Source organism: Orbicella franksi, chromosome 6 (genome assembly GCF_964199315.1).
Source record: "Orbicella franksi chromosome 6, jaOrbFran1.1, whole genome shotgun sequence".
Lineage (NCBI taxonomy): Eukaryota > Metazoa > Cnidaria > Anthozoa > Scleractinia > Merulinidae > Orbicella > Orbicella franksi.
In genome coordinates, this window is record NC_138150.1 from 18,708,411 (window position 1) to 18,727,852 (window position 19,442).

General features: G+C 40.5%; 4 protein-coding genes across 5 annotated transcripts in view; 2 read left to right on the forward strand and 2 right to left on the reverse strand.

Annotated features, from left to right (window-relative positions):
- The window catches only part of LOC145490493 (polycystin-1-like), a 106,271-nt gene that overhangs the window by 54,803 nt on the left and 32,026 nt on the right, over positions 1-19,442 (reverse strand). Inside the window, exons 5-6 of the mRNA XM_081469601.1 lie at positions 5,686-5,852; positions 2,575-4,873 (exon numbers count right to left, since the gene is read on the reverse strand). Of these exons, the coding sequence (XP_081325727.1) occupies positions 2,575-4,873; positions 5,686-5,852 (2,466 nt within the window). The remainder of the gene's footprint in view (positions 1-2,574; positions 4,874-5,685; positions 5,853-19,442) is intronic.
- LOC145491202 (beta-4C adrenergic receptor-like) lies at positions 1,006-2,114 on the forward strand. The gene has a single exon (XM_081470352.1). The coding sequence runs from the start codon at positions 1,108-1,110 to the stop codon at positions 2,032-2,034; it is 927 nt and encodes a 308-aa protein (XP_081326478.1). The 5' UTR covers positions 1,006-1,107; the 3' UTR covers positions 2,035-2,114.
- LOC145490379 (uncharacterized) lies at positions 14,979-17,551 on the forward strand. 2 transcript variants are annotated; one of them, XM_081469505.1, is made up of 3 exons: positions 14,979-15,049; positions 16,688-16,914; positions 17,471-17,551. In XM_081469505.1, the coding sequence occupies exons 2-3, from the start codon at positions 16,698-16,700 to the stop codon at positions 17,542-17,544; spliced, it is 291 nt and encodes a 96-aa protein (XP_081325631.1). In that variant the 5' UTR covers positions 14,979-15,049; positions 16,688-16,697; the 3' UTR covers positions 17,545-17,551. The 2 variants fall into 2 exon arrangements, with proteins under 2 accessions (XP_081325631.1, XP_081325630.1); XM_081469504.1 differs by lacking the exon at positions 14,979-15,049 and having other exon boundaries at positions 16,491-16,914.
- The window catches only part of LOC145489381 (polycystin-1-like protein 2), a 9,888-nt gene continuing 8,104 nt past the window's right edge, over positions 17,659-19,442 (reverse strand). Inside the window, exon 5 of the mRNA XM_081468343.1 lies at positions 17,659-19,442. This exon is cut by the window's right edge and continues 409 nt beyond it. Within this exon, the coding sequence (XP_081324469.1) occupies positions 18,395-19,442 (1,048 nt within the window). The 3' untranslated portion in view covers positions 17,659-18,394.

Here is a 19,442-nt window from a genome sequence, read left to right on the forward strand (position 1 = left end):
CCGGGTAGCTTATGGTAAATCGTTTTCATTCTACTATGAGAGCTGATATTTTTTTTGTAAATGCACCTTTCAGGAGAGTAGATATAGAAATTTTGTTTCTCTTTCGAGATCGGTCTTTGGGGACTTGCGGTTTAATTGCATTGCCAAAATTTCTTAGAAACATATTATGTGTACATGCTCCATAGATACCCGAGCGCTCTTTTGTGATTGGGTAAAAAATCTCGTGCAACGTGCTTTAACCAATCAGAACTAAGTAGTCTTCTTTCCGTCCAATCACGTGCAAAACGAAAGCTGTTGTGAGCTGAAGGAAGTTGCTGCACGTTTCCCAGCAGTTACATATATCCTGGGATACGTGAGTTTACTTCGGTTTTCGTTTGTTTATTAAATTTCCCGCTCTCCACTATCTAAAGCTCGAGAATATCTTAAAAGAAAAAAACAGATCAAAAGTAATTTTTTGACGCAAAGAAGAGGGGAAACTACCTCTGAAGCACTTTTTTTACAAGTTTACGCCGGATCTTCGCGAAAAGGAAATAAACCTTTTTTTAGTACATCAGGTGGTGTTCTTTATCTCATCAAAAAAACCTTCCGTGAAAAGCGCTCTGTATATAACTTGTAAATGTGTTCTCTTGTTGCAGTCCCATCACTCCAGAGCGTTATGGCACAGCTATCAGTTTCAGGTTTAGTCTTACTCAAAAATGAATATTCACAGACGCACCGCGTGTTCAATTTAACATCGGTCGAACGGTTATTGACGTCGGGCAGATGGTTTCATAGGAGTTTTAGCCTATTTAGTATTCAGTCTTATCTTATTCCATTCTCCTCGTGTCTTTCAAAAGATTGCTTAAGAAGTTTGGTTTTTTCAGCATTGACTTTGGCGTAGTTTTCATCGTATTTTTTAGCAGACAACACTGGAAAAGAAATTGACTCCTGTAATTTTACACTTCGTCTCAGATCATCTACAAAATGTAGATTTTTGTCATGAAGCCCTGAACTTGAGGCAGGTGATTTAGCTTGATGGTCGATTGCTAAGGACGTAAACTATTCAGAACCTTATGAAACATTTTGTATAACAGCTCGAAGTGACTTGAAAAAACTTGAGTCGACATTATGAACAAACCATGTGAAGTATTGCTGCGGTATTTTCCCTCAGTCTCCAAAGTTGAAGATCTCCATTCAACCTACTTCGCTAATTGTGTCTTCAACAGTTTTCTGTCCTATACCGCCATCATGTTAAACATTGTAACAATCCACGCCATAAGAAAAACGCCGTCGTTGCCGAGGACTTTAAAAACATTGCTCCTGAGTCTTGCTGTTTCTGATGTTGGTGTTGGTTTATTGGTCCAGCCATTTTACACCTCACTTTTGGTGAAGTGGTTGCAAAACAATGGCAGCTGTGCAAGCTATGTGGCGTTTCACATCATCCAGTGCTTGTTTTCCGGAGCGTCGTTTTCCAGTGTTGTAGCTATAAGTGTAGACAGGTTTTTAGTTATTCATCTTCATCTCAGATACCAGGAACTTGTGACTCGCAAGCGTGTTGTTGCTGTGGTGATCTTAATATGGGTGTTAAGTGCATTTCTTTCTTCATTATTTTTGTGGCATCCATCCGAGGTCCACTGCATTATCTTCTGCATTTGTGGAGCTGCTGGTCTCCTGCTCACAACAGCGGCTTACAGAAAAATTTACTTCGCAGTACGACACCATCGGAGCCAAATAAGACTCCTTCAAGTACAGCAAGTAGCAGAGAATGAAGAAATGTCAAACTTTGCTGGTCGCATTAAATATGCAGTCGGTATATTCTATGTGTATCTTGTGTTTGTGTTTTGTTTTTTACCGCACTTGATCTGTATGGTCGCCGTTCAAATTTACGGTCCGAGTATGGCTTTGAAGAGATTTTATCTTTTCTCGATGACTCTCGTATTTCTTAATTCATCTTTGAATCCTGTAATTTACTGCTGGAAGATGAGGCACATTCGAAGCGCTATCATGAACATACTGAGGAACATGCCTTGGCTCAGAAATCGCGCATCACGCTAAACTCAGGACCGGCCAAGTTCTCCGTGTCACGATTCCCGCCATACATTGAGTTTTGCCACAACAAACGTTTTTAATTTCTGTTTACTACTTGTAGTACCACGCGCTGGATGATAACGAAACCCGTGTAACGCAAAATAGAGCGATTTTCAATCGCCAAAGTAATCACTCTAGCCAATCAAAACTCGAAGTAATTACTTGTAGCTGACGCAAAGCGCGGGAAAACGAGTGCGAGTGAGTCACGTTTGGTTTTGGTTTTACTTCTGATTGGATGAAAAAGAGGCGCGAGTTTTTTAAGCCAATCGTGTGTAGTGATTTAAAACCAATTACCAATTACCAGTTACCAATTACAATGAAAACCGTTCTATGTGTGTGTAGTTATACACAACTAAAGAACACGTCTTAAAATGTATCGATCAAGCTTATTTAAAATATGCCTGGTCACTCAGTTCATTGGTTGTTTTATGACTAGAAAAAATAAAATCTAGTTTTACTCACATTGTTGTTGTTTACTTCATAATAAAAACTAAGTTTTTTACTCACCAGTTTCGTCACCATATTCCACAGAGTACGTGACATTGGTCCCTTGCAAAATCTCAAATTTCACGTGTAGAACATTTGATGATTTCACAGCCAAATCTCTGATAAGTAAGCCTTCGATACGTTGTTGAACTGTCACGTGACCATCTAAGACCACGTGATCAACTGTAGAGGAGATATTCACGGTGATGAAATATTGACCTGGCTCGGTAAAGGTGTGTGTTACAATGGAACTAGCTTCCTCTAAATTTGATTTACCGTCCCAGTTCCACCTAAAGCGGAAGAGGTTTGGCCTCTCCACGTGATCAACGGAGAAGGTGATTGCGTGACCAACAAGTCCAACAGAAGCGTGACGAAGTTCAGCGTTTTTCAACGACGGAATCTTATTCATAATACTAGCTGTAGAGTTTGACTTGGTAGTACTGGTAGGCAGGATGGATATTACTGTCCCTTTTACGTGATTAGAGTGTTTCGCAACGTTTCTGCTGGACCTGGAAGATAAATGCTCTGTGATAGCCGATGAAGACTTGAACATAGTGGACGACTGGAAGAGTGGAATGGACGGTGACGCAGTTACGCGAGGTTCACGCGTGGAGAGCCAATACACGAAAAACTGACTCGTCTTTGTACCCGAAGACACTCCGTTACTGACATTTACTGTAACATTGGCTAGGCCTGTGTTGAGAAACTGATGCTGGATTTTTTTTTTCTCGCTGTACACGGAAACACGAGTGTCGCCTTCGGAAACAGTCCACGTAAAGCTTGCACTGTCCCCACGAAGCAACCGAACTTCGAAGGCGCACTTCGTCCCTACCTCGATTCTCGAGGGGCAATCGGAAGTCATGTTGATTCCTGTTATGCTGTAAAGTGCTTTTACAGAAATAACAGTATTTAAGTCTGGATAATTTTTTGCCTTGCATGTTACTTTCTGTTTTAAGAAGGGATATCTCTTGAATTTCCTGTATATAATCACTGGACCTGTGCTACTGTTACGGATCCCACCCGAATGCAATGTTAAAACAGGATCTTGGACTATGTTTGTTCCATTTTTTCCGCTCACCCCCTGCTGCGCGAAGAACGAGTCCGGTGTCCCCCCGGACCAGTTGACTTGGCAAGTTACTTTCACCGGCACATTAGATGGAACTTTCAGGGGGACGTCAATGGACAGCGGATTAGCAATAACTTGCACAGAATAATCCACAGACACACTGGAAATGTTATTGTAGCAGTATAGAGTGAAGTTCCTAAATCCAACGGGAGTGAATCCACGAAAAATGGTTTCACCGATTTTCTTTTTGCTGCAGTCGTCTTTTTTCCTGGGTGGTTGTTTAAAAACCCAAGTGCAGCCGACATCAGTACCCCGTGTCACGCTGGAATTGAAACACGTTTGAGCGTTGTTGTAAGCAAACTCTCCGTTACACATATTTGCCTTTAGACCCTTGATTGGCTGGCGTACGAAAAGGTTAAGGGTGCGGCGCTCTTTGGAGACAAGGTTGTATGCGGTTACCACGAGCGGAATATATCCGGTAAAACGATACAAAAAGCTGTACTGGAAAACTCCACCTTCAGTAGTGGTGTTGTTTTTGAGGTAAGGTGATTGTAATTCGGCAGTTAAACTTGAGTTGGGAACGTACCATTCGCACGAAACGTTAGTGCCCTGTGTTACATTTGCAGTGAAGACTTCTGTCGAGTTCACTTCAATATATATCTGTCGCTGTGTGTCTAGTTGTGCAATCGCATTTTGTACTGCGATAAAAGATCGAAAGGTGAGAGCTTTGCTGTCGTTGTATGAGCTTAGAGCGTTATGGAAAGTCGACGTCAGGGAATGCAGCCCAACGGATGTCGAACACCAAAAAGCGAGTTCGGCTTTAACTTCAGCAGAGCTGTGTAATTTTACGCGAAAAGAGATGTTCGAGGTTATACCATTCTTGATATCCAAGTTGGACATATCCTGCGCCGGAAAAAAATAACCACCTATATCTTGCCCAGCGGTAATTGTCTGAATGACAGCACCGGAAGTGTTTCTATAAAATCCTAGTATGTCTCCTTCACGTGTAATAAACCTCTGCTCTTGCGGTATGACTATCAAGTTATATCCCACGGTAAGATTGGTGTCAATGCTGTACACTTTGGAATAACTACTGATAGTACGCCCGCAAGACACGATGGATAGTTTCGGCCGGTAAATTAATTTGATGCATACTTGATTACAGTCACCGTTAGCTGGAGTCCAGTCCCCACAAGACGAGTGCTGATAGCGGCTTCCTTTACATTTCGTCAAATTCAAAATTGCCCTGTAAATCTATGAAAAAAAGGCTAATTAGATCAAACTAAGCAGCTCCGTTACACCAGAGATGCGTTAAGATTGAGGAAAACCCTGCTGGCGAAGCTTAGATGTAACGAATGCTAGGGTCACCGTTTTGTACATACGAACTCCCCAGTGATGTACCCCACCCTGTAAGTTTTGGGACGAAGCAAATTTCACTCTATCGGGGGTACAAGACCAGAATCGTTGATTTGAAACGTCTTTTATCTTACGTAGCTTTCGTTCGAGCACCATCTCGGTTGATCCCCTTCCTCTCTTTTAATAGGGTGTCTTAATCTTGGATGACACCTTCCCTGGTTCATTCCTTCTTTCATACTGCGACTGCGCCCACTGAGTAAAAGTCATTTTCTTCGCAGTCATCATGTCATTTTCTCCGCAGCTGGCAAAAATAAAGACAATGCTAAAGTTGCTTTGCCCTCATCTAATACTTAACTCGAGATTTCTGCGTTTAATTTGATGAAGGACAACATATTTTGTTCAAAATAACTCAACTATTTTCCTACCTGGCGACACTTGACGATCTACAAGTGAATCGTCGGACTAGACGCAGATGACCAATTTTTGGCGACAAATTAAACGGTTGGAGACACAAAATGTTTCACATCTTTCACTATTTACAATCTGATGTGGGTTTTTGAATTATAAATTCCTTTTCGTGAATGACTACACCACCACTGCCAACATTTTGTGCAAGAAAACGAAGTTATTAGAGGTTACTGGGAACGAATCAGCTTTCTGCCTCCTGCTAAAATCAAAAGTAGTTCGTGTGGAGAGAAACACGTCCTCACCTGCAACTGAATGCGACCAGGAGACTCAGCATATACTTCCCAGGCCTCCACTGTGGCCTCCGTTATAAACTGGAGAGAAGGAAGTAAATACGCTCCAGATTCATTCTTCGCAGCTGATTGGTTGGTTATTGGAACCCCTGTGCTCCCTATTACCAATCGTGGCACGTCTAGGAGGTGAAAAGAAAAATATAAGTGGTACATGTATTCTTACACTTGCTCTGTTGCAACATATCCAAATATTTCTCAGGGTCCCTAGACTCCATAGTTTTAGTCGAATGGCTGCTTCAACTTCAACAGAAAGAAAAAAGAAAGACGCTATTGTTTCATTCCTTGAAAAAACAGATCAACATCGAAGCAATGTACATTATTTCCTCTCAATTTACAGTAACAGGTGAACAGTTACTTTTTAATGTTTACAGTATACCTTTTCGGTTGATAAATATTAAATAGAGTATGGGGGTCAAGTAAACTATTTGGTTTTCTAATTGGCCCCCATCTAGAAAACAAAGTTAATGATGAGGTTACCAACTGACAAATGCACGGTCAAAACTGAGACGAGAGTTTTAAACACTACACTGCCCCTTCCAATCACTGATAAGGTTCTTATAATACAGCAGTTTTTATTTAAGTGTCAAAAAGTAATAGGTTTTGCATCAACTATGCTACACGATTAGCTTAGAAAACTCGCGCCACTTTTTCATCCAATCAGAAGTCAAACCAAAACCAATTGCAACTCACTCGCACTCGTTTTCCCGCGCTTTGCGTCAGCTACATGTAATTACTTCAAGTTTTGATTGGTTCTCTGGATTGTCTGTGTCCTTTGTGATTGGCTAGAGTGACTACTTTGGGTTTGGTTTTATGACAGTCAATTGAAAACCGCTCTACCAAACTAGACATCGGTCTTCTCTCCCAAAGCGTTCAGCAAACAACCTATTATTCCCCCTAAACTATGTTTACACAAAGTCAGGAGTACAGCAGCTAGTGGCATAGTTAAAGATACAGACCAATGGTACCTCCTTCCTTTTTGCTCAAATAATAAGACCCAAATTAAACGACCGATAAATTTCCCCCCTCACTCTCTTAGCCTTCACTCCACACCCTCCCTTTTTAAGCAAAAAGAAGCCCGTTCTAGCGTTCTCACCCCATCCCCGCCCTGTTTGGGTACATTTGTCCACGTCACTGTCTATATTGTTTATAAGTTTATGAGTATAATGAAATTATTCTTCAAGGGGTGTTACACCACGTACTTATTGAAAACATACCTGGAACTAAGAGCGACACGTTTTGGCCTGTATTGTACATTGCTATCGAAGCTGTGATGTCACTTCCTCTCAGACCATTCAATTTGCACACAACTGTATGGTTTGGCTTTATGGCGGAGCACGACACGTTAGCTACTTTGGCTCGGGATAATATCCGAATCCTGCGGGACAATACGAAGATGGTCGAGTTGCCTCGGGATGCCACTAAAGTGATGTTAAACTCGCCAATAGCGAGATAATAGTGTCTAAGGACCCGTGTCCCGTTACTCCTTCCATCGCCAAAATCCACCGAATATACTATTGTTTGTGACGAATTCGTTGCTGTCACACTTGATGGCGTGACAAGCATGAGAGATGAAGATACTGACGGCGTTATATTGGGTGGAAATGTTGTGAATGTCAGTTCCTGATAAATTTCAACAAATTCCACCAGAAGGCAGCTGGTGTTGTATACCTCAAATCTGTTCGTGGATTTACGTGAGCCGCCACATGGATCAGTCTCGATCAGCGGAGTTACGCTGTCGTTTGCACAGTGGCAATCAGTGTCGTTGAGAACTGCAGCCAGTGGAAACATCTCATATGCGCAGGCCTCGATGCACTTATATGAGTTTATTGTACTAAGCCTTGGCTTGTAAAGATTCGATTCATTATTCTGTGTTTCATAACAACCCAAGTACAATTCGTCTGCAAAAAAGAGCTTAAAGTTCTCACTTGAGTTCTTACTAAATAGAGGACTGGCTGCCTGAAACAACTATAGGGGCTCTCTCTCCTCCGTCGAGGCCTCTTTCATGCTGCTTTGACCATGTAAGCTGGTAGTTCGGAGGCTGAAGATAGGGAATAAAGGATGTTTCCGCCCTTCTCCTCTTCTCATCGTCCCCCCGCGCCCACTCTCACTTCACTTTCCCCTCCCCTAGGAAGCCTCTGTGGAGGAGAGAGATAGGGGCTCGTGAAGCCAGGCTGCCAATTAAGGTAATATCTTTGTAGATACGCTCTGACAGGGTTTTGTGACGGCGGTAGTAACTAGAGCTGTCCGCTTACGAGAGTGTCCACTTTCAAAAGATAATGAATGGCAACAGAATACATTTGTAGAAAAAAACTATGATGTCCGATCAAATCTTAGAAACCGGCATCGCCAATATCTCACACTCCTATATGTCAGACGCCCCGATATGTCAGATGCCCCTATTTGTCAGACGCCCCTATTTGTCAGATGCCCCTAATTGTCAGATGCCCCTATATGTCAGATGCCCCTATATGTCATGTGCCCCTATATGTCAGACGCCCCTATATGTCAGACGCCCCTATCTGTCAGACGCCCCTATTTGTCAGATGCCCCTATATGTCAGATGCCCCTATATGTCATGTGCCCCTATTTGTCAGATGCCCCTATATGTCAGACGCCCGTATATGTCAGATGCCCCTATTTGTTAGATCCCCCTATATGTCAGAAGACCCTATTTGCCAGATGCCCCTAGATGTCAGATGCCCCTATTTGTCATGTGCCCCTATATATCAGGTACGTGAAGTATACAAGAGAAATGCCGAAACATTAATATATGCTGTTTGCCGTAAATGGGAATTATTAATATCTCCAATCTTACCTCTCTAAATACGTGCACGTAAAACAAAACTTGAGAGCCTGGCATAAGAGACGGTTAATTTATATCTGTTTACACTTCAACCACGCGTATTTTGATGGCAGTTGAGCGTGACACGGAGTTACGATCGCGTTTGTAGAAAAATATATAACTATCTCAAGTTATTTAGCCTTTTTAGAAGTTAGAGCATTAGGAAAAGTGCTTAATTGTAAATGCTCGTTTTTTCAATACAGATAATCAGTAGCCTAGATGCCATATTGGTTGACCACGAAAGTAATCCAACACGGCGTTTCCATACTGTGAGCTCCGAAATTTCGTGCGAAACAGTTATACGAATGTCTTAAGTCTGGGAAAACGCAAAGACCTAACACTAAGAAAAATAATGATCTTCTTTATCTATTTCTTGACTTTATCCACTGGTACTGTATTGGTGTTGTATTTATTTTTTTATTGCGTGACATTGAAAACGATCAGTATTGTGTTTACGATGCAGATTCCTTCGCAATAACGGCTGCGAAAGAGACTACGCGATAAATTAATCAATTTTGAAAGCATGAAGCATTTATGAATTCACCAAAACCTAACAGCCCAGATCCGCGCGTGGCTAAAGTTATTTGGATCAATTCTGTAACAATTTCAGAAACAGATCGCCCCATTCAAATTAAAGTTTACTGAACTTGACTCGCAATACATGTAGGAGACTTCAGCCATTTATAGATCTCTTAAGAATTACGAAATCCTGAAAAATGCTCCACATTATTCATACTGAGACTTAGAAAATTTGTGGATCTAGTGAATCTAGATTTCTTGACACCTCCATTCTTCGAACCTCAGCTCAGCAAACCGATTTATTATTAGTCTTTTCCTTCCTCTAATAGTCGCCACTGACTAGAAGTCAAAAGCTGTCATTTTAACACAAATCATTTATTGGTAGTGTGACACATTAACCATGCAGAGGTAATGATAAACTTTTGGTATTTTGATATAGCGCCCCTATATGTCGGACGCCCCTATTTGTCAGGTAGCGTTACCAACTCTAGTGGCTTGTTGACGGTTTTTAAAAAGCACTGAAAAATAAGCGGAGTTCCCTCTCAATTAGCATCTCATATTCATAGAAGTTCAGATCATAGCGACGAAGCATTGGTCAGGCAGGATCTCTGACAAACAACTTGCTTCACTTTTAAATAAATAACGTCTGTATAGCTAGCAGCGCAACATTCACCTCCCTAGACAGTGTTGACTAAATTTAAGTTGAGGACCCACCCTCTGTGCGGCTTTGGTTGGCATACGTAGACACGTGACCAGCCGCAGCCAGGGTACTTTCTCGAGGGAGGAAGAGAGAGGACCTGGGAACGAGGTTGGAGTTTCTCACGCAACCTTTGGCGTGACAAAGTTTTGACGAATGACGCAACAAGTGCGTTGACAATGCCAGGTGCTGGAAATGCCTGACTTGCAAAAAATTTTGGACGTGAAAATGTCGGACACTGTGATGAAACATAGCTAAACTAAATTTACGCCTACAAAACGCGACTTTATCTATGAAAATGATAGTTTTACAGCACCCTCAAGGTTCTACGATTCTGCCGGTTTTCATGTGACGTCATCAATTTCCAAAATGAGAAATTACCAATCCTTGTGAAGTTTTAGTTTCATCAGATGTAAGACCCTCTAATAACTTGACGTTTTGCAACGTTTAAGCCCGACAGGGTTCCTCATTAAGTAATGAAGCACGTCGGATTTCCAAGTTTAAGCGTTGCGTGACATTAAAATGGCGGCTCGATAACGCTGTCGAGTAAGTCAAAAGATGAGTTATTGCTCAAGTTTTTACTAACTAAACAGTTCTTGCCCTAGACAAAGTACTAATTTCAATGTATCGGAGCTCTAGAGTAATAACGTTTCGTTTCAATGGCAAAACTCAATGACAAATGTTTCTGTTACTTTGCGGCCGCCATGTTTGTGTCCCTCGGAGGGGCACAAACATGGCGACACCATACAAAGCTCTATAAATTTGAGTGAAACACTTTTCCGAATAACGCGCGGATGGAAAACCGTACAGACTTAAAACTTGGCGATGTTATTTATCTATCAATCATCTTTCATATCTCAGCTTCTTGACTTAATTTATGGAATGGTTACGATTTTTATTTTTGATGGCGTGACACTGCAAACCAGCCATACACCAACGAGAAAATAACACAAATTCTATCAAGCCGTCGCGTATCTCAAGATCTCTCAGCAGTGTCTCAAGTAAAGTTCGCTCCATAAAGGAAACTAAGAGCTTTGGAGCTACTTCAAAATTTTATATTGTACTGTAAATATTTCGGACGCTTAAAAATTTCGGACGGTTTTATTTTCAGACACTGTTTTTGCCAGCAATTAAAATCGTCCGAAAATTTTTGCTAGACTGTTCACAGCCCTCTATTTTCTCGTATTTTTATTCGATCGTTGAACGCGCGGATAGGATCGCGAGAGAACTGGACGCCAGTGCCAGACGGAAGACTTGACTGGGTGGGGGGTGGGGATCTCTATTTCTTCTTGCTCGCTTCGCTCGCAAACCCCACCCCCATCCCCCCGCGTGAAGTAAAAGAATGCCAAAGCCGGGGAACACTGTCACGCTCGGTGCAGCGTTATGAACTAGTTACCTTTTTTACAGCGGAACAGCCAGTGGAGACGTGGAAAAGTAGGTCAATGGAATAAGATAATTATAAACGTATAGACCCTATTCAAAAATGGCTGCTTATTTATAAGCCTCGTTTTTTTAGTTGATAATTTAAAAGCATTATTACTCTCAAACGAGTTCAGGGAGGCTAATTTAAATGCATTTTCAATGTTCAAAACGTTACAAAAAGAATTTTTGTTTCACCAGCCAATAGTTCTTCGGTAGGCATATTAATAACAATAGCTGACGTCACTGATATCTTTGTTATTGGTATTCTTGTACCGCTGACAATGGATGATGCTTCTTCTGAAACATGTTTATGAATTTCATATGCATTGTGTGGTTTGTGAAAGCATTATATACAAAAGTCTATTTTAGTTCATCCTTAATTTTCAAGGATTTATCCACTGTGTTTTTTTATTTCAACTCAAATAAATTTCTAAAGCCTTAGCTTGTTTTGGTTTTTGTCTGGTGCTATACTCCTTACTGAGATCAAACTCTAACAAGGAGACCCAAATCGCGATAAATATTTTTATGACTACATAGCTGAGAATGAATGTACCTTCCATGTTTGCGCTGCATTTTATAAATGAGTTAAGACACGATGTGTCTTTGAGGGAGATGTCGTCTTTGTTTATCCTCTATTTTCATTTCATTTCATTACAATGCACTTAAAAAGTAAAAAAAAAAAAAGAAACATTTCTTCATTATTAAAATGCTTTGTTTTCCTCTAAATATATTTCCGAATGATATACATCATTATCCATCATCGTTGTCATTGCCATTATCATTGTTCAAAAATATTCTGAGTTCAGTTACAATTGTTCAGATTCTCTCTGCATATTGGGTCAAGGCACGATAAATTTTCTCTTGGTCAAGGTTAGCGTACTTTAAGACAAGTAGCAGTTTTGGCGGGAACTGCACATCATCACCACTCATCACGCCAGATGTTTGACCACTTCGTGTCAAAAGAGAAGCCGTCATCTTGATTCTCAATGTCGTTTATCACATCGATGTGACATTCCAGCCTGTCAAGAACTTGTTCATCTTGTGTTTCTGTGCGCAAGCCCTTCTACTTGTTCGTTCCTGGAGTCGTCGTTCCTTACAGCCAAAGCTTGAGGAAACGAGCGACCCGGGACGCTGCTGGAGAGTTCCGTTACAGACTGGATTTTGACTGGTTTTAAAAACAATGGAAATGAGTGGAGGTGAAAAATCAGCGGCTTGCTTGAGCCACGTATGTCAATTCAAACAGAAGTCTGACATTTTCGATTCGGACGATCCTGCACCTTTAGTGAGTTTTGAACCTATATCCTATAAGATGAGGCTCGCCACGATCCCAGTTTGATAGAATTTGTAAATTTTATCAATAGCACGGGGAAGGTTTCCATAATAATAAATCAGAAACTGCAATGGACCGCATACGATAAACGCTGCCAACGCAGGATCTACAAGAGATCTGAGCATGGTACTGGCCATGCGGTTGAATGTTTAAATGTCTAGGCGGGCCTTGTCCAGCCACATTTATTCTTTTGCTTTTCGAGACACCAATCTTGACACTTTGTCTCCTTGCGCCCCGAAACACGTGATGTGGAAACGCGTGTTTCGGGGCGCAAGTGAGTTCAAAGTACGGAACTTGATATAGTGCACGGGTCATTTTTGCAATTTATGTACGTTGGCTTTTGGACTGGCGTTACATATCTTCGCTACACAGTGCTGACGAGCCCCAAGAAGGGCGAAACAGCTGTCCACTGTTGCGATCCTACTTTATCGGTTCTTGTCATGTTGGTGTCTTGAAACGTTTTTCACGCAGTATCAGCCTTGCAGTCTATTGCTTATCCATAATAATATTCAGAAGTTAACTCTAACTCTACGTAAGAATCTCTTTCCCATTCATGTAATTGACAGGATCACTACGAAGGATCTCAGCAGGAGCGCGCAATAAACAAATCGAAAATAAAAAAGTCCGAAGGGCCTCAGGTTTACTTCAAGATTCCTTACATATGGCGATTTTCGGTCACAGCACAGACTGGTCAAAACTCGCCAACTCCTTTACATTTTTAAGCCCATTAACATCAAACTCGTCTTCACGAAGGTGAAAGATTCATTCCCCCAATATGCTCCAAACGCACAAACGCTCTTGGTATATCTACTGCATTTTTTAACACTTATCTAGAAATAACTTGAGAGAAATAACTTGGCAAACAGGTTAATATGGGATATTATCCCTCTTACAGTTCATCTTCCCTTCATCGGATATTGGCTAATTACCTCTTGACTGTTCACCTTACATTTAACGGCTGTTTGACGTGTTTTAAAGAGGTCTGTGGTAGCCATATTCTACGGAAGACGGATGTTACTATGGTTAATGTAAAAAATGTTGGTCCCAGTCTCTGCTAAAAGCAAGTGAAATTCGCTAGGGGCAACGCCGCAAGACCTTCACAGCATAAAGAATTAAAGCAGCAAAAATTAAACAACACGGAAAAAATTCAACTTCGCATTATCTGGGTAGCTCACTGGCATCGTGAGAGGCCAGCCGTGGAACAAAAGATGTAAAACTCCTTCCAGTGATTGCCGGGGTGAGATATTCACATGTTGCTGTATGTACATGGGGAAAAATGCAATAAAAATATTCAAATAATCTAATGCAAACGAGATCATAAAACTAAGCTTAAAATGTAGATTTGCCCGTTTTTTAAAAGAAAAGAAGCAAGAGAAAATGAGTATTAAACATTTAATGGTAGTGTATTGAATTGGAGAACTCCAGATAAAATATATTTGTTTAGAAAAATTATAAATTGAAAATATTCCAATTTGGATTTAAAGTACTTGTGAAAAGATTACTGTTCAAAACCCAACTATGTAAGTAAGTCTATCATCGGGCCTGACAACCAATCAGTGCTCGGAATACTGCTAACACGGAAATTGACTACCAATCGGGATTTTCTGGAAGAGTATTTTGATGATTTTCACTCTTCTATCGAAGCTATGACACAAAACGCACAAACAAACAAAGACCTCAAATAGATCGAAACACATAGAATATGTAGATAGGTATGGTGATAGGTATGGGAAATCCTTGTAGTACACCCCTTGAGAAGGTTTGAACCAGTTCGTAGTGAAACCATTGTTGATTACTGCACTTTCGATAGCATTCGCTAAGCCAAATCGCTTTGGATTTCTGTCCTTTAACCTCGGACCAGTTAGCTCTCCAAAATCTCCAACTATTGTTAAGACGTTCCGGCAGTCAAATCGGCGCAAAATAGATTTGCATCATTCTCGAATTGACTTAACGTAACTTCGTCTCCCTTTTCATGTTCCTTCTCTACTTGCATTGGATCTTGTCCGATTTTGTTCGATAATATTTCCGTCGATAAGATAGATAGGTGTGGCGATAACACTGCACTTTCGATAACACCCTCCAAGCCAAATCGCTTTGGAATTTTTTCTATTTATCCACGGACCAGTTAACTCTCAAAGTCTCCAACTGTTTTCAAGACATTCTTAACGGCGGTCAAATCCCCACAGAATTGACTTAAACGTACCTTCATTTACAAATACTTTGATTCCTTCCCTGCTTGGATCTTGTCCGATTTTGTTCGATAAGATAACGGGGTATGGTGCCATGGCGATAAGGGGTGTCCTTGTAGTAAACCTCTAGAAGGCTTGAACCAGTTGGCAATGAAACCATTGTTGATCCCTGCACTTTCGATACTTGTGTAAAAGGTACTTATGAGACTGGGCCTTCAAGTTCCAGAGTTAAAGGTATCTAGAATCCTCATCGTGAAGGACCATTGAAGAGAGTCAAAGGCTTTTCGGAAGTCCAGTCAGTGAAAATAAGAAAGCGGGTAGGTTTTGCGATTTTGCGTGTTCCATGCCATATATGATATGATATTCCATATCAGTAATGAATCTGATATTTTACCCTATTATATTTTTCCCTTAATGAATTCTGCAGTTTGATCAGTATGTACTACATTTGGCTGAAGCGATGGTTTTAGGCTTTTGGTTATAGTCATAGTTGATTTCTTTTAGTCCCCATTGACAAGAGTCACCAGTTCGAGCAGCGAGCCACCTTCTTTTGTAATTAAAGTTAGGATCCCTCTTCGCGGGGAGATGGCAAATTTATTTGCGTCATAAGCGTCATTGGCACTCCCAAATAGGTCCTACCCCAATCATTGGAAACAAGACGTTTATAAAATTCAGAGGTAAATCCATCTTGGCCGGCAGTTTTATCAACCTGAAAATGTTCTGAAACTGTAGTTTACATTCCAAGAAAGTTAATGATCCTTTAAATGAATTCTATTCCTGTCCTCATCTGCGAGTTAAGATATTGATAAGTGTTCAATATAACCATCGAGGTCATATAATAGTGTATTACTTTCAGATGAGTAGATTCCTTAAGTGATAATACTTTTCAATAGTGTCTAGGATCAGTTTGTCACTATTTGTTATTGGATCGTCTTCCATTCCAGTTCTGTGCTGGTATTTTGCTTGCAGTTCTTCTTTTCGAGGGGCATTCTCCGGAGGGGGAGGGTACTTTGGGAATTTCTGGGTAGGGATGTGCCGCTGGGACCCTGGAACCCTTAGCCTAAACCAGAGCTAGTTCAGCTGAATTTTGCTACCCTATACTAGAGTAAACTCCCTAAATCCCCCCATCTATCGACACTGTGGAGGCTTATTTACGTAAATTTAAACTTACCGATTTGATTTTTTTATATTTTTGAGTGGCAATTCCTGGTTTCCTTAAAATCTTCAACCAACTGGTCAGTTTCGCGAAAAATGATACCCTATTCTAGACCCAAATGCTTTGATTTATATACCCTATCCTAGAGTAAACTGCTTGAAAACCATACCCTTCACAGCGGCACATAACTATATAGCCCATATATGACAGTACCCTCCCCCCCGGGGGCATTCTCCATTCCCCGATTATCATGACATTACATACTTGTGGTTTCACTATAGTTAGTATCATCCGAGCTAAAATCTCTATCAAAAGAATTAGTTTGGAAACATTAGTGAATTTATTTTTGGTATGTAACATGCACAAAATTACTCGTAACTTCAATCTTAAAGTGATAACAAGATCTGAAGGAAATTTGAGGGGGAGCAAAGCTAAGATTGGCCATTTTTGTGGTCGGTGAGTCGTGAGAAACCCATCTGTAAATCATGAATGACATGTACTCCGTGAGAAGTGTCAGTCTCCAAGAATCCTGAAAACAAATTTTGAGTCATCGAACATAAAATTGAGTTTCCAAGACTCCCCCTTTTCTTCACTCCATCCCCTTCTCTGGGCCCATAAAGCTTGCAAAAAAAAATCAAACGCGTAATTCATAATAAAAAGCAGACTCTGATGGAGTAATGAGAGAAGTGCTTCTCGGATTGAAAGTCTTGAGTTTGTCAACAACAATTTCAAACATTTTGGAAGCGATTCGTTGCCATGAAAATGTCTACAATTGCGTCACGCTTGTTACTTTTTGCAGACTACTCGAGATGGCGTTCATGTTCAAACTGGTGTCTGTGCTTATCGTATTAAGCATTTTCTCTGACGTCACTAGTCCGGGAGGCCGTTGGTTTAACTCAAATCGACATGCTGGCGATATCAGGTTCATGCAATCCCCCTCGTTGATTTTTCCCGGCGCTAATGCTAAGGCCCTTGACCCCTTGCTCACTGCAGTCGTCAAAGCGGTAGTTAAAGAAATTTTATCAGGTGAGAAGAAGGATAAAGGTGGTTAGTGAATTATATAGTTCAGTATTTGTTTGTAAAATTCGCACAGTGAGACTGACATCTTACGCTTGCGTTGTTTTGCAGAGGACGGCAAAGAAATGTAGATAGATTTATAACGCACGTGCACAGCCATGGTTCTCCTCATTAAATCTTTTGTTACTGGGCCTGAGACGGACGGCGACATGGAATCTATACGTTTCAAAAAAATGTTAATGACGTTATCTATACGTCTGTCCTTCAATTGATCATAAATAAGAACCAATCAAAAGGCGAGAATAATTTGACTTATGATATAAAACGCTATTCGGATTCTCGCGTAAACCTTTCTCGTTTATCTCAATTTTCCCGAAAATAGAAATTTGTAGGAGCTGTTTAGAGTAGATTGTGCCAGGAATAAATACTACTTATATCAGTATAAGCCCAAACAAAAATTAATCTGAGGATCATTCAGGCCAGTCAGTTTGAATGAATCATAATCATTTTTAAATAACACTGAACATTTTAGATAAATGATGTATTTTGATTTGTCTGATTTCAGACCAGGACGATGAAGACGACGGAAACCAACCCAACAATGATCAAAACCCATTTGGCAATGATCGAAACTGGTAAATCCGGCAAGGATCAAGATCTTTTCAGCGAGGACTGAATGGATAGTCCACCGTCTCTCTGTATTTGGACTTTTGTGAAATAACTTTAAAAACAATGAAATATGAAAATAAGAAAATTAATTGTAACCTGTATTGAAAGCTGTTTTGTTCGAATTGTTGGGAAAATAGGACAAAAATTAAACAAACCTCTCTTTATTTGTATAATCCCTTTGAGGTTACATGGGTGTTTTTGACAAGTTTGATTGGACGAAGAAAGCCCTGGAAACGATTGATTACTTCCCTGTTTTAGGTGTAATGTTTTACCAAATCACAGGCATGCCCTGTATTTCAGAAGAAATATTTTTTCCCCTTTACTTATGGTCTATGCATTTTTCCAGTTCGTCATAGAGTTACCATATTGACGATATTCTGGGCATTCCAAGTGCCATTCTTTGTTCGTCTTAATGGACACTTTTGTTTGGGCATTTGTTTTCTTTGAAAAAAGGGCTTTGTCCAGAATTTTCATAAGATTACTTCTGCTGAGCCGAAAGCAAATCTGTCAGAGCGTTTATCTGAGTTCGATTATGCAGCACACAAACAATACTGAACACGGGTCAAATTAAAATTGCAGCATTTATAGAGACAAAATTTTTCCATTCACGACTGCCAAACTCAGCAGCGTCACTCGCAGTTTCCTTTGTACTGAAGAATAATATGCAAGACGCTTTTATGAAAATCGGTTATCACAAAAACGATTATTAGATTCTATATGACCTATATTCATATTCGCCGAAGATAACTGCATACTGCATACGTATACCATTTATTATATTACTGAGGGCTACCTGGAAGAATAGAAGCATTACTTTACATTACAAGAAATGCTCTACGGTCTTCACTTTCTTTGCAGAACTGAGGTGGATCCTCCGTGATACATAGCAACAAAGCATGTCATCTTCATTCTCAATATCGTTTATCACATCGATGTAACACTCCAGTCTGTCTAGGGCTTGTTCAAGTTTTTCAGCCATCTTGTGTTTCTCCCTTTTGCTTGGGTGCTTGTATATCGCCTTATTTGTGTATTGGAACTTTGAGTCAGCGGTCTTGTTCAGTGCGCGTATACCCAAGAAATCCTTGAAGCGTTTCGTGATGAAATCCAACATTTCAAATTCGTTTTGCATTTTGTCGTTCTGCTGTTTTACGACTTCAAAAGACTCAATTATGATGGCAATGAAAACATTAAGAAACAGGAAATTTGTCACGATTATGTAAAGAAAGAATGTCATTGCTCCAAGAACCCTATACGAGTTAATCCTCATCTCTTGATAGCTAAACTTGCCAAGGAGGACACTGAGAAGTTTTTGCATGGTGCTGAACAACGAGCTGAAGGAATCGTGGCTGCTTCCTAGCAAAAAGTGGTAAATCTGCGAGAATGCTAGAAAGTTAATACTGAACACTAGAAGGTATTGCAAGAGTTCCCCACTAGCTTGTTTCAAAGTACATGAGAGGAGGAAGATTCGTCGGTTGAATCGGAACATCTTGATGAATTTGATGCACGTCACAAACACCGTGACTCCGAGCACGCTCTCAAACATTAGCTGCCAAGTTGAAACGTGTTGGAAACTAATAAACTTGGTTGGATCTTTATGGTAAAGGTTAATTGTCCATTTTCTCAATCCCAAACAGATGAAGTAATACGCTATTGCAATCCAGCAGAGTATTAAAACAGTTAGGTCCATAAGATTCCACACCTCTGCGAAGTACATTCTTCGCGTTTTGTAAAGCTTCTTCGCCTCGCGGTACGTGAAATACAGAATAAAAGCAAAAAACAAAACCTCACAGGCGAGAACAAACAATTGAAAATCACCGACATAACGATACAGGCGATAGGCTATGACCTCAGAATGCGGAAAAACACCT

Coding starts and splice junctions, on each gene's coding strand:
- LOC145491202 (XM_081470352.1), top strand. CDS start 1,108: ATGAACAAACCATGTGAAGTATTGCTGCGGTATTTTCCCTCAGTCTCC.
- LOC145490379 (XM_081469504.1), top strand. CDS start 16,566: ATGAGAGAAGTGCTTCTCGGATTGAAAGTCTTGAGTTTGTCAACAACA. Junction 16,915..17,470: donor AGTTAAAGAAATTTTATCAG/GTGAGAAGAAGG, acceptor GTCTGATTTCAG/ACCAGGACGATGAAGACGAC.